General features: G+C 39.5%; 2 protein-coding genes and 1 non-coding gene across 4 annotated transcripts in view; all 3 read left to right on the forward strand.

The window, feature by feature from the left end:
• The window catches only part of NOL8 (nucleolar protein 8), a 31,247-nt gene extending 25,778 nt beyond the window's left edge, over positions 1-5,469 (forward strand). Inside the window, exons 15-18 of the mRNA XM_012808348.2 lie at positions 1,736-1,862; positions 2,751-2,821; positions 4,265-4,344; positions 5,193-5,469. Of these exons, the coding sequence (XP_012663802.1) occupies positions 1,736-1,862; positions 2,751-2,821; positions 4,265-4,344; positions 5,193-5,243 (329 nt within the window). The 3' untranslated portion in view covers positions 5,244-5,469. The remainder of the gene's footprint in view (positions 1-1,735; positions 1,863-2,750; positions 2,822-4,264; positions 4,345-5,192) is intronic.
• Positions 5,470-8,986: 3,517 nt separating this feature from the next.
• Positions 8,987-11,485, forward strand: part of IARS (isoleucyl-tRNA synthetase) — an 83,122-nt gene continuing 80,623 nt past the window's right edge. For both annotated transcript variants that reach the window (XM_003795050.3, XM_023516237.1), the window contains exon 1: positions 8,987-9,039. The gene's annotated coding sequence lies outside the window, so the exon portion shown is untranslated. The remainder of the gene's footprint in view (positions 9,040-11,485) is intronic.
• Positions 10,920-11,052, forward strand: LOC111726979. The gene has a single exon (XR_002774642.1). It is a non-coding gene; the product is annotated as a small nucleolar RNA SNORA84 (small nucleolar RNA).

The raw sequence follows: 11,485 nt of genomic DNA on the forward strand, positions 1-11,485 counted from the left end.
GTATAGGTGATGCCCGTAGCTCAGTGGGTAGGGCGCTGGCCATGTATACCCAGACTGGCGGGTTCGAATCCAGCCTGGGCCAGCTAAACAAAATGCAAACAAACATAAAAAATAGCTGAGTGTTTTGGCAGGTGCCTATACTCCCAGCTACTTGGGAGGCTGAGGCAAAAGAATCACTTAAGCCCAAAAGTTTGAGGTTGCTGTGAGCTGTGATGCCATGGCACTCTACCAAGGGTGACATAGTGACACTCTGTCTCAAAAAAAAAAAAAAAAGTATGAATGTCTTACAACAAATAAATAAGCAAGGTGATGGATGTGTTAATCAGTTTGATGTAAGCATTTCACATTGTATATCAAATCAGTACATTGTACCCCATAAATACATCAATGTACAGTTATGATTTAATAAAAAAAGTTAAAAAATATCTAAAAAAGAAAGGAATCCCTAGTAAGTAATTTAAGTAGTAAATTTGAAAGATTTACTAGCTAATTTCATAAACCCTCCATTTTCTTTTTCTTTTTTTTAGTAAAACAAAGAGAAATTTTATTTAGGAACAAAGAGAAAGCTTAGAGCACTTCCTAAGAGTGTTGGAAGTGAGTCTCTCATGAATGAGAAGAGGTGAGAAAAGCTGAGACACAGGGCAGTATAGATACATAAATATCCTCTCTCTCTCCATTTGAAATTGTTTGTAACTCCTTCATTGTTCTCTCTGCACCTCCAGTCACCTTTGCTCTTTCCTACTGGCCATTGACTATTGTCTTTTTCTTTTGGTCATTGGTTGCCTCAGTTACCTCATAGCAACCCTTCATTTTTTAATGTGTTTGTACTAATTTATTTTCATGTCAATGAAAGAAGAATTTAAAAAAAAATAAAATGAGCAGTTAAAATAGCATGCATGTATTTAGCAGGTAAATATCAAACACCTATTCTGTGGTACTCTAAAAGGAAGTATAACAATGTAGTAGATTTTTAAGAATTGCTACAAGTAAGACACAACGTATCACATGCTCTGCTTCATTTTGTTGTCTGTGTAAATAGGAGAGTTGGCATGACGTGAATGTTAACTATAAATTCTTATTTTGAAATTTTCACTTAATTTCAAGTGTGAGAAATCATCATAAAATAAGTCCTAAAGACATCAGCAACCTGAATGATGTTTTTTAAGTACTTGGGAAATTTTGGAGACTTGTGACGTGATGGTCTAGATCATATAGCAATCACTTTTTCAGCAGTTCTTAGAAGGGGGTTTGGGAATTGAAAATGTAAAGATACCTCCTTCTGCTCATTTATAAATCAGCAAATAAGAGACAATGTTGTATCATGTGCTCTGCTTGCTTCATTTTCTTGTGTGTGTAAACTGTTCAATAGAGAGGAAAGCCTAGTTATAGCAAGGGGGAAACCTACTTTCATTGTGCCATGTTATATTTTAGGGTTCTCAAGCAAGCATAAATGCTATGATTATCTATTCTTTTTTAAAAATACTGCTCATTTATAGACATTTAGTTTTTATACTGTTTTATAATATTACTTATCAGATCATTCTGGCATTGCCAAAATTATGATAGTAGTTTCTATCAATTCATTCAAAAGAGATGATACAACGGATTTTTAGTCAATAGTTAATATATTAGAAATTTAGAGATGTGTACATGGTGAAAGTAATCAACTTGAATATGTTCAGAAGTAACTGGTTGTTTAGTCACAATCCCATCACCATTTGTCACCATGATATAGAGATCTATAGAGTTGAAACCATGAAACCTGGGAAGATTACCTGGCAGGAAGACCCTCGTTTCCAAGATAGCAGTTCAGAAGAGGAGGATATTACTGAAGAAACAGATCACAGAAAGCCTAGCCCTGAGTAAGTAATTTGTTTCTTTGTAGGCATATTTCATTTTTATAAAATCTAAGTTATTGCATGCTTTAAAGTATTTTAGAAGTTATCTAAGTTCTCTTTACAACTTAATTTTCTTTTGTTAGCTCTTTTTTCTGGGTTCTCCAGCCTTTTTATAATGGGGAGCTAGTTCCCTTTTCCGAGGGATTTGGGTATCACTGAGTGGAAGATAGGATGTACATAGGGACAGGAGCCTGACAGTGACGTTGCTAGTCTGGAGACAGGATGCTGAAGTTGCTAGGGTGCCTTCCCGTGGAGAACAGTGGCAAATGGTGAGCAATGGTAGGAGTGAGAGTATTAACCTTTGGAGGGAAGATAGTTTGTACTTAAGTCTTCATTATCAAAGCTTCAGAGAGAATAATATTTAGTGGAGAGAAGGTAGGGTCATTTTAATTCAGGCCAAGATAAGTGAAACACAAGGCAGATATATTTCAGGAATAGTTTATTTTTAGTGTAAATATTTCTTCTTAAATATTGGACATTGAGGCCAGGTACAGTGGCTCACTTCTTTAAGCTTAGCACTCTGGGAGGCTGAGATGGATGGATTGCTTGAACAGGGGAGTTCTAGACCAGCCTTAGCAAGAACAAGACCCTATCTCTACTAAAAATAATAAAACTAATCAGGCTTGGTGGAGGGCGCCTGTAGTCCCATCTCCTTAGGAGCCTGAAGCAACAGGATTGCTTGAGTCCAAGAGTTTGAGGTTACTGTGAGCTATGACACCCTGCACTCTACCCAGGATGGCAGAGTGAGACTCTGTCTCAAAAACAAAAACAAAAATATCCAAAAATATTGAAATTAAACTACCCAATGTCTATTTCTCTCTTCCTTATATATCCTTTCCCCTCTCTTTTCAGAGAAGAATCATTACCTGAGAAAGAGACCACTAGATTTTTCTTTTTCTCTGAGAATGATGAAAGACTTCATGGTAAGTGCATATTTTCATGAAATTATAATAGAACAAGTAATAGTACAGCTCTTATCATTGCTTTGTGTATTCAGAATCACTGAATCACTACTACAGTGATTAGTAGTACTATTAGTAGATAATAACACATCTAGAACTTCTGCCCCTATCACGTGGTCTAGCTCTGTCTGTTGAGATTAATGCATATTAATTTACATATTAACTCGTAAAGCTGTCAATAGCTAAAATCCCCCTTCTCACCTTGTTCCTTGCTTATTATTGTCAAGAAGGGCTTCTTTTGGCTTGGTGCCCTTTGCACAGTAGTTAGGTTGCTGGCCACATGCACCAGGGCTGGCGAGTTCGAACTGGCCTGGGCCTGCTAAACAATGACAACAACAAAAAAATAGGAGGCTGAGGCAAACGAATCACTGAAGCCCAGGAGTTTGAGGTTGTGATACCATGTGAGCTGTGAGCTATGAGCTGTGACACCATGGCATTCTACCAAGGGTGACATAGTGAGACTCTGTCTCAAACAAAAATAAATAAATAAGAAGGGCTTCTTTTATTCCAGGGACTTTGTTAGATGTTGGACATATAAAACCTCTACATTTTTAATACTGTAAAAGTCCATGTGAAAACTTTGAAGCTGTTGAACTTTTTCCTTTTTTATTTTTTTTTTTTTGAGACAGAGTCTCAAGCTGTCACCCTGGGTAGAGTACCGCGGCATCACAGCACACAGCAACTTCAAACTCTTGGTCTCAAGCCATTCTCTTGCCATAGCCTCCCAACTGGGACTACAGGCGTCTACCACAAAGCCCGGCTATTTTTAAGTTGTAGTTGTTGTTTGGCAGGCCCAGGCTGGATTCGAACCCGCCAGCTCCCCATGTATGTAGTTGGCACCCTAGCGTGTGAGTTACAGGTGCCAAGCCTTTTTTTTCTTTTCTTTCTTTTTCTGAGACAGAGTCTTGCTCTTATCTCTTGGGCTAGAGTGCAGTGGTATCAGAACTCACTGCAACTTTAAACTCCTAGAGTCAAGTGATCTTCCTGTCTCTGCTTCCCAAGTAGCTGGCACTATAGGCCCACGTCACCATGCCCAGCTAATTTTTTTTTTTTTTTTAAGAGATGAGGTCTTGCTATGTTATCTAGGCTGGTCTTCAGCTCCCTCAAGTGATCCTTCTGTCTCAACTTCCCAAAGCACTAGGATATAGGCAAGAGCCACCACATGCAGCTAAACTCATTTCTTAAACCCTACCGTGAACAGTAACGAAGTTACCTAATTAGAATTGATAAACAGTATAGTCTAGCAATACTGTATTTTTCACTTCGCAAAATGAAATTTATTTTTGAAAATTGGTAGAAAATGGACCAAAAATGGTCTTAACTAAAATTGGATAAAGTCAACAGTAGACTATAGCCCATTTTAGCAGTAATTGGCTGTCTCGTCTTTCTTGTTTTCCCCGGTAGGCTCTGATTTATTCTGGAGAGGAGTGGGAAGTAATATTAGCAAGAGTTCCTGGGAGGCCAGAACAAACAACTTGCGTATGGTGAGTAATTGTTTCTTTGTCACCTTTTGTTAATATTTCCCTGACATAAGAATAAAGGGAATAAGGACGAAAATTTAGACAGGATGACAACTGAGAACATGATTAGCACCTAAAGCAGCAGTTCTCAACCTGTGGGTTGTGACCCCTTGGTAACTTTGAAAATACATCCTGCATATCAGATATTTACATTACGATTCATAACAGTAGCAAAATTACAGTTATGAAGTGGCAATGAAAATAATTTTATGGTTGAGGGTCACCACAACATGAGAAACTATATTAAAGGGTCACAGCATTAGGAGGTATTAGGAAGGTTGAGAACCACTGGCCTAAAGGAAACTTAGAAGTTGTTTAATTTGAACCATGAATGGTAAATGGTTCAGAAGAAACTGCAGATTGGCTGGATTGAGTGACTGATCCTGGAGTCCATCTAAGCCAGGGATCCTCAAACTTTTTAAACAGGGGGCCAATTCACTGTTCCTCAGACCATTGGTGGGCTGGACTGCGGGCCCCAGGACGAGTTAGCTGCTAAGCAGGACAGGCAGTGATGGCAAAAACACCCCGCAGACTGGATAAATGTCCTAGGCGGGCCGCATGTGGCCCACGGGCTGTAGTTTGAGGACACCTGATCTAAGCTTATTAAATAATAGGAAATCATTAGAGTTTTTCACTGAATTGTATAGTTCCCATTATAAACACTTAGTGCCAAAAGTTTGAATATTCCCTGTTCAAGTAAGCATTTCTAAAATGAGTTTCCAAAGTGCTGACAATAACTTAAATTTTGCTTCATAGTTAACTGAACAACTTGAAAATAATTTAACAAAGGCTTTCATTTTATGATTTTTAAGGATTGTCGGAAGAAACATAAAGATGCAAAAAGGAAAATGAAACCAAAGTAATAAATGTCAGCATTGGCGTTGATCCTGAATGTGAACGAGGCTTACCTATGGAAATTGACCAAGAAAATAATTTTAGCTGACAAGAAGACATTTCTGGGTGATGGAATATTCAAAAGCTGGGTGATGGAATCCTGATGACCATCTTTTTCTATGGAATTCCTCTGTATTTCTTCCTAAGTAATTCAAAAACTTAAACTGAACTTTTTAAAAATGAAGCACAGATAGTTCCCCAAAATAATTCTTTTTTTTAATTAAATCATATCTGTGTATATTAATGCAATCATGAGGTACAGTGTGGTGTTTTCATATACAATTTGAAATATTTTCATCAAACTGGTTAACATAGCCTTCATGTCATTTTCCCAAAATAATTTTTATATAAAATCTTTGCTTTCCAACCTCAGTAACTAATGAGCATCTTCTCAGACATGAAGCCTTTCCTTAATAAATGAGTCAGAGCATTTATGTTTTCCAAGTTAGGCTTTGTGTAAATCAGAGCCTTTTTTATTTTTATTTTTATTTTTTGTAGTTTTTGGCCGGGGCTGGGTTTTGAACCTGCCACCTTTGGCATATGGGGCTGGCACCCTACTCCTTTGAGCCACAGGTGCCACCCAATCAGAGCCTATTTTAAATACTTATTTCTGACCTTGTTGAACACACCTCTCTTCCCTTTTGCCATTGTTTGAAAGGATGAATTACATACAAGTCAGTATTGAATTCTATACTTGTGTTCTGATGAATAGCTAACTGAAATGCAGGTCATTTTAGAGCAACATTGTATGAGAGTTCTGTAAGGACCACTAGACTAAGCCAAATAGAGTTTTCTTGTCCTTGTGGCCTCTAGGAATTAGGGAGCAACATAATGGAGGCAGGCCCAGCAATCTCAAAATTCTAGTTCCACTGGATGCTTATGAAGAATACCAAGTGTCTAAAAGATACATAGTTATGATTAGGAGTCAGGACCCTGAGTCCAGATAGGAAAAAAAGATTTAATATTTCATTAAATAAAGCAAGCTGGCCAGGATTTATGACAGATGTTTCTCCTATTAAAATGGGCTCTATATGAAATAGTGTGACATAGACAATCTAAGGGCTATCATTAAATGATGTGTCCATCTAAAATTACCTTAGTATCAATTGATTTACATCTTGCTTGAATATAAAAGTGTTGGGATCTCATCTGGATGGTTAATCATCATGTCCCTATTGCCTAGACCTGTGCTTACCACGTAGTGAGTGCTCAGTTTGTATTTTTTTAATAACTAGGGTCCAAGGAACTAAATAGTTTAAAGGGTCATTCCAATTCCTGTCTCTAAGACTTTAGACTTCAGGGAGAATGGAAACAACTACTCAGCAGGATAAATAATACAAATGTTCCACCTTTTCTTCAGGTAGATTATATTTATACCTTTTAAACTATTGCTACATAGTAAATCCCTGTAATGATCATTTATTTTGCTCAAAAGTATCAATTTGGTCAGGACTCACTGGGAACTGCTCATCACTTCTCCACGTGTTATCACTGGGATAGTTTGGCAGGGACTAGAGAATCTACTTCTAAGATGGCCTGCTCACTCAGTGTTTGTCCATCAGCTTCCTTAAAGCATGGCAACTTGGCTCCAGAGGCAGAAAGTTGACGCTTCCAGTCTCTTAAGGCCTGGGCTGAGAAACAGGCTCAAAATCATTTCCACTTTATTTGAAAGGTCAAAACAGACACAGCAGCCACCGGAACTGTAACAGAGGGTACACATACCCTCACTTTTTGGTGGAAGGAGGGTCAATTTGTGGCCATATTTAAATTTGGCATACACTCCATCTCCAAGACAGACAAATAAGTAGCCTTGCCCACCTCAATTCCTGCTACTTAGATAAAACCATGTTCAACAATTTTATCTGTTTCCTCTGATAACTCATCTCCGTATTGATATTTATACCTAGGATGCTTATGCTCTGATTTCTTGGGTTTTTAGTTTCAGACATAACCTGTTCACTTCCTACTGTGAAAAATGATTCACGTCTTTAATCCAAGTAATATATTTTGACCAGAGTTAGCTTTTTGCTGAAATCATATCTTTTCAAATGGTTTTTTCAGACTTAAAGTTTTGATACCTCCCAACAGTCCTGTAAAATGTTTCTTCATCTAAATTTTAAATAATCAGACCTTTCAATTTACCTACTTCACCTTTTTTCCCCATACACATTTGTCCAGTAGCCCTCTGTCCTGCTCTAATCTGAACTAACTGGACAAGTGGTAGAAACAAACTGAACAGCCAGGTGTGGTGGCTTACCCATATAGACCTAGCTACTCAAGAGGCTGAGGCAGGAAAATCACTTAAGCCCAGGAGTTCAAGGCTGCGTAAGCTATGGTGACTCTACTGCACTCCAGCCTGAGTGACAGCAAGATCCTGTCTAGAAGGGGGGGGGGGGGACTAAAAAGAAAGAAAATGAAAAAGTAGCAATTTCATTAGTAAAGTTATAAAAGTATTGACCCCTTTGATGGAGGACATTTAGTGCCTAGAGACCATAAAGAATGTTGTATACATGGTAAACAGACTACCAACATGTTAAACTAAGGAAGCACTTTCTACCTGTTTCAGGCAACATCAATTTTTTTCTGTTCTTCTAAAAAATTAGGCAGTTATAGAACTATTTTCAATTTTTTAAGGCACCAAATTTCTTTCAGAGGCCAACCCTTTGCATAGCTCCAGATTTTCTTTTATTATTAACCAGATCTTAAAAGTACCAGGCAGACACACAGTATTTACAATAAATATGCAGGCTGGGTGCTACAGTTCATGCCTGTAATTCCAACACTTTGAGAAGCCAAGAACTCATGACCAGCCTAGGCAAAGTGGCAAGATAACATCTCTGCAAAAAAATTTCATAATTAGCTGGGTGTTGGTGGTGGTGGTGGGGTTGGAGGTGGAGGGCTGTGCCTACAGTCCTACCTACTTGGAGTTTGGAGTTAAAAGTGGAGCTACGAAAAGTGGAACGACTCATGTCTCTAAAATAAAAATAAAAGTTTTAAAACTTTTAAAAAATATGCATTGTTTTCATTGCAGGGAACATTTTAAACTAAATATAATCACAATTTAAAACTTCGTTGACAGCCCTTCCCTTTTTTGTATATTCTACATGGCCATTTATGACAGGAAAAGCAGCTTTGGGATTACCTGGTCAAGGCCCACAGTATAATTACTGAGACCGCTGCTCGGGAATTAGCTGGTCCAGGCCCACAGTAAAGTTACTGAAGCCGCCGATGGAGAAGTTTCTGTTTGATGGTATAAATTTTAGGTATGATTTACACGTGGTGAAATGGACAGATTCTAAGTGTCTAATTATAGATAAACACAAACAAAAGTTGAAGAACAGAAGCTCACCACCTCCCATCCTCCACCCTATCCCCGGGCGCTCCTTCCCAGTCCTTCACCCCCCACCCAGACGTTCCGCAGCACGAGTTAAGATCTCCGTCTATCCTATTGTGTCAGAGCCAAGCGACACGCAAAAACCAGCCCCAACCTCCGGGTCAGCGCGGGTGTGTTACCAGTTCCCAGCACGCACCGTAAGTCAACATCATGGTGGGCGAGGCTAGGGACCCGTATGGCCAATCGTTTCCCAGTTTGTTGGTGTGTATCAGAAGGTGCTCTCTGATTGGCTGGTGCAGAAGCGGCCCTTCCCTTTTGCCCCCACGCTCTCAGGTCGTTGCATCACCTTCATGCCGGTCTGCTGCTTAGGCGCCGGCTTCTTCCTTCGCTTGCTGGCTGGTGGAGTTTCCCAGGTTTGCCGGGCTTCTCAGGTATGCGTTTTCCTGCCTGTAGGTCCTGCTTGCAGAGTCGGGTGCACCAAGTCCTGTCTTCAGGCCCCTCAGTTACACTGCGTCCTTCCCGCATAGGCTAGAGTTCAGCCACGCGTTTCAGCCCTGAGACAGTAGCGCCCGATTTAAAACAAAAAAAAATTTGAAAAATGCATTTTCTTTGTGTTTGCTATGCATTATGTTATGTATGCTATCTACAATGGCACTTCCATAGTTGACCACCTCCTAAAATTGATCTCATATTCATAGACGGGAGACATGCAGCACATGTACGTATCAGCACAGTAGGCCTAGTTTCTTATGTTGACCACCTCCGTATATTGACCAGTTTGTTAGAGTCTCTAGGGTGGTCACCTTACTACTGTATTTCCAAGGAGGATAATTGGAAGGCGGTCTAAGATGACGCTTCAAAACTCAGAACTGGCTATGAATTTTGCCCTGACCCCTTGGCTTAAGGACTACAATCCTGGAAGGTCTTTAGATGAACACTGAAAACAGAGTAGTTCTTGAACCGTTTCAGCGGTTCTCAACCAGTGGGTCGCGACCCACAGGAACTGTATTAAAGGGCCGCGGCATTAGAAAGATTGAGAACCAGTGCTAGACGGTTGTGAGAATTCAGGATGATAGAGCACACTGGACAAGTTCAGAAGGGTTGGGTGAGATTACCGCGAAGTCTAGATATTCGTAAGAAATCAAGCATGGTTCCCAGTGGTAGCCTTCCTCTTCCTGTGCCTTTTTCTCGTGAAAGTGCATTTATTCTTGGGGACCTGGGTTCACACAGAGACTGAGATAATGCAGGAACAAGCACAGGCCTCACCAGCAGCACAGAGGTGGAAGACAGCAGGATTTGGAGGAGGGCGAAGGAGGCGACTTAGCAGTAACTAACATTGGACTTCGGGCCTTGAAGATGAGTAGGAATTGAGGGTACAGAGATAGAAGCCAGGGGTAGATAGTAGAGTACAGCAGGACTTGAAAGTGCTAGTGTTGGTTCAGGAGATGAGAAGTCTCTGTCACCTCAGCTTAAAGTGTAGAATAGGTGGGAGGTGCCACTTTGTTTCCAGCATTGTGAACTAATGGTTGCCTTTTGAATAAGGGTGTGTTTGAAATGAGTAAAATTCTTTTTAAAACAATATATTACACATAATATAAATAGGTATAGCCATGGCATTGTTCTTTCTCAGTATATATGTAATATATTTTTTGATATGTACCAGTTTATTTTTTTAATAGCTGCATAATATTCATTTTTTGATGTACCATAATTTACTTTAGTCAACATGAATGTTTAAATTGTTTTTAGTTAATTTGCCTGTAGAAACAATGTTTCCGTGAATATCTTTGTGTAAATATTTTGCACATTCACATGAGTATGTCTGTGGAGTACTTGTTAATAGGACATGACTAAATTGAGGAAAGGCTTGATACAGACCCACGTTGAGGTAAAATTTGATTTAATGTATTGTAACAGTTGATGAAGATCTGGGAGTGAAAAAATGGAGAACAGAGAAATTGAGGTAGAGGTAGGATCCCTGTACTTGACTAATCGGATGTGCCTATCTTTTTGGGTAGTGTCAAAGATGACTCAAAAAGGTCCTACCTGGGTAACAGAAAGTATATTGGAACCACTAATTACAGTAAAGTTAAAAGGGGAAGCAATTATGGCAAGAAAGATCATGAAATTTTAAACAAGATGTAGTTTGAGCATGCTTTTCCAAAATAGATTGAGATAAACACACTAGAAGGCCAAACAAGGAAGGAACTCTAGGAATGCTGAAGGTAAAGTAGCCAGAAGTTGTGGAATAGGGAATGGTGGAGGGAAGCAGAAGAGATGATGTCTTTGCGCAACCTGGCAAGGTTAACCTGCCCTGTGGTTGCTGGATGCTGTTGTGCAGGTACAGCTATCCAGTGGATACAATGGGCCATAGCAATCCTGTGATTTATGCATGGGGGCTGTTTCTGCTCAGCAGCTTCCATAGCCCGGTCACTGATACATGGTTCTTCCTGAAATAGTCAGTGCTCTTATATTGGGTCTTTGTGCTTGGCATAATACTTTAGTGATTCTTAATCTTTAGGGGAGTAGATACTTCCTAGAAAATTCAATAAAAGTTATGAGCCCTCTTAGAAAGTTTAAATTTTATTATCCCCCAAAGAAAAAAAGATTAAGATAGATATGCCTAATTGTCAGACTCCTGGGTCATGAGTGGTGCGGTCTAGTGAGTGTGCATCTCTCATAAGCTCCCATAGACATAGGCCATCATAGAAACAGTCTTTATTTATTTATTTATTTATTTATTATTTTTTGAGACAGAGCCTCAAGCTATTCTCCTAGGTAGAGTGTTGTGGCTTCACAGCTCACAGCAACCTCCAACTCCTGGGCTCAAGCGAGTCTCCTGCCTCAGCCTCCCAAGTAGCTGGGACCACAGGCGCC

The sequence above is a fragment of the Otolemur garnettii genome, unplaced genomic scaffold (assembly GCF_000181295.1).
Source record: "Otolemur garnettii isolate 467f Iridium unplaced genomic scaffold, OtoGar3 scaffold00088, whole genome shotgun sequence".
Classification (NCBI taxonomy): Eukaryota; Metazoa; Chordata; class Mammalia; order Primates; family Galagidae; genus Otolemur; species Otolemur garnettii.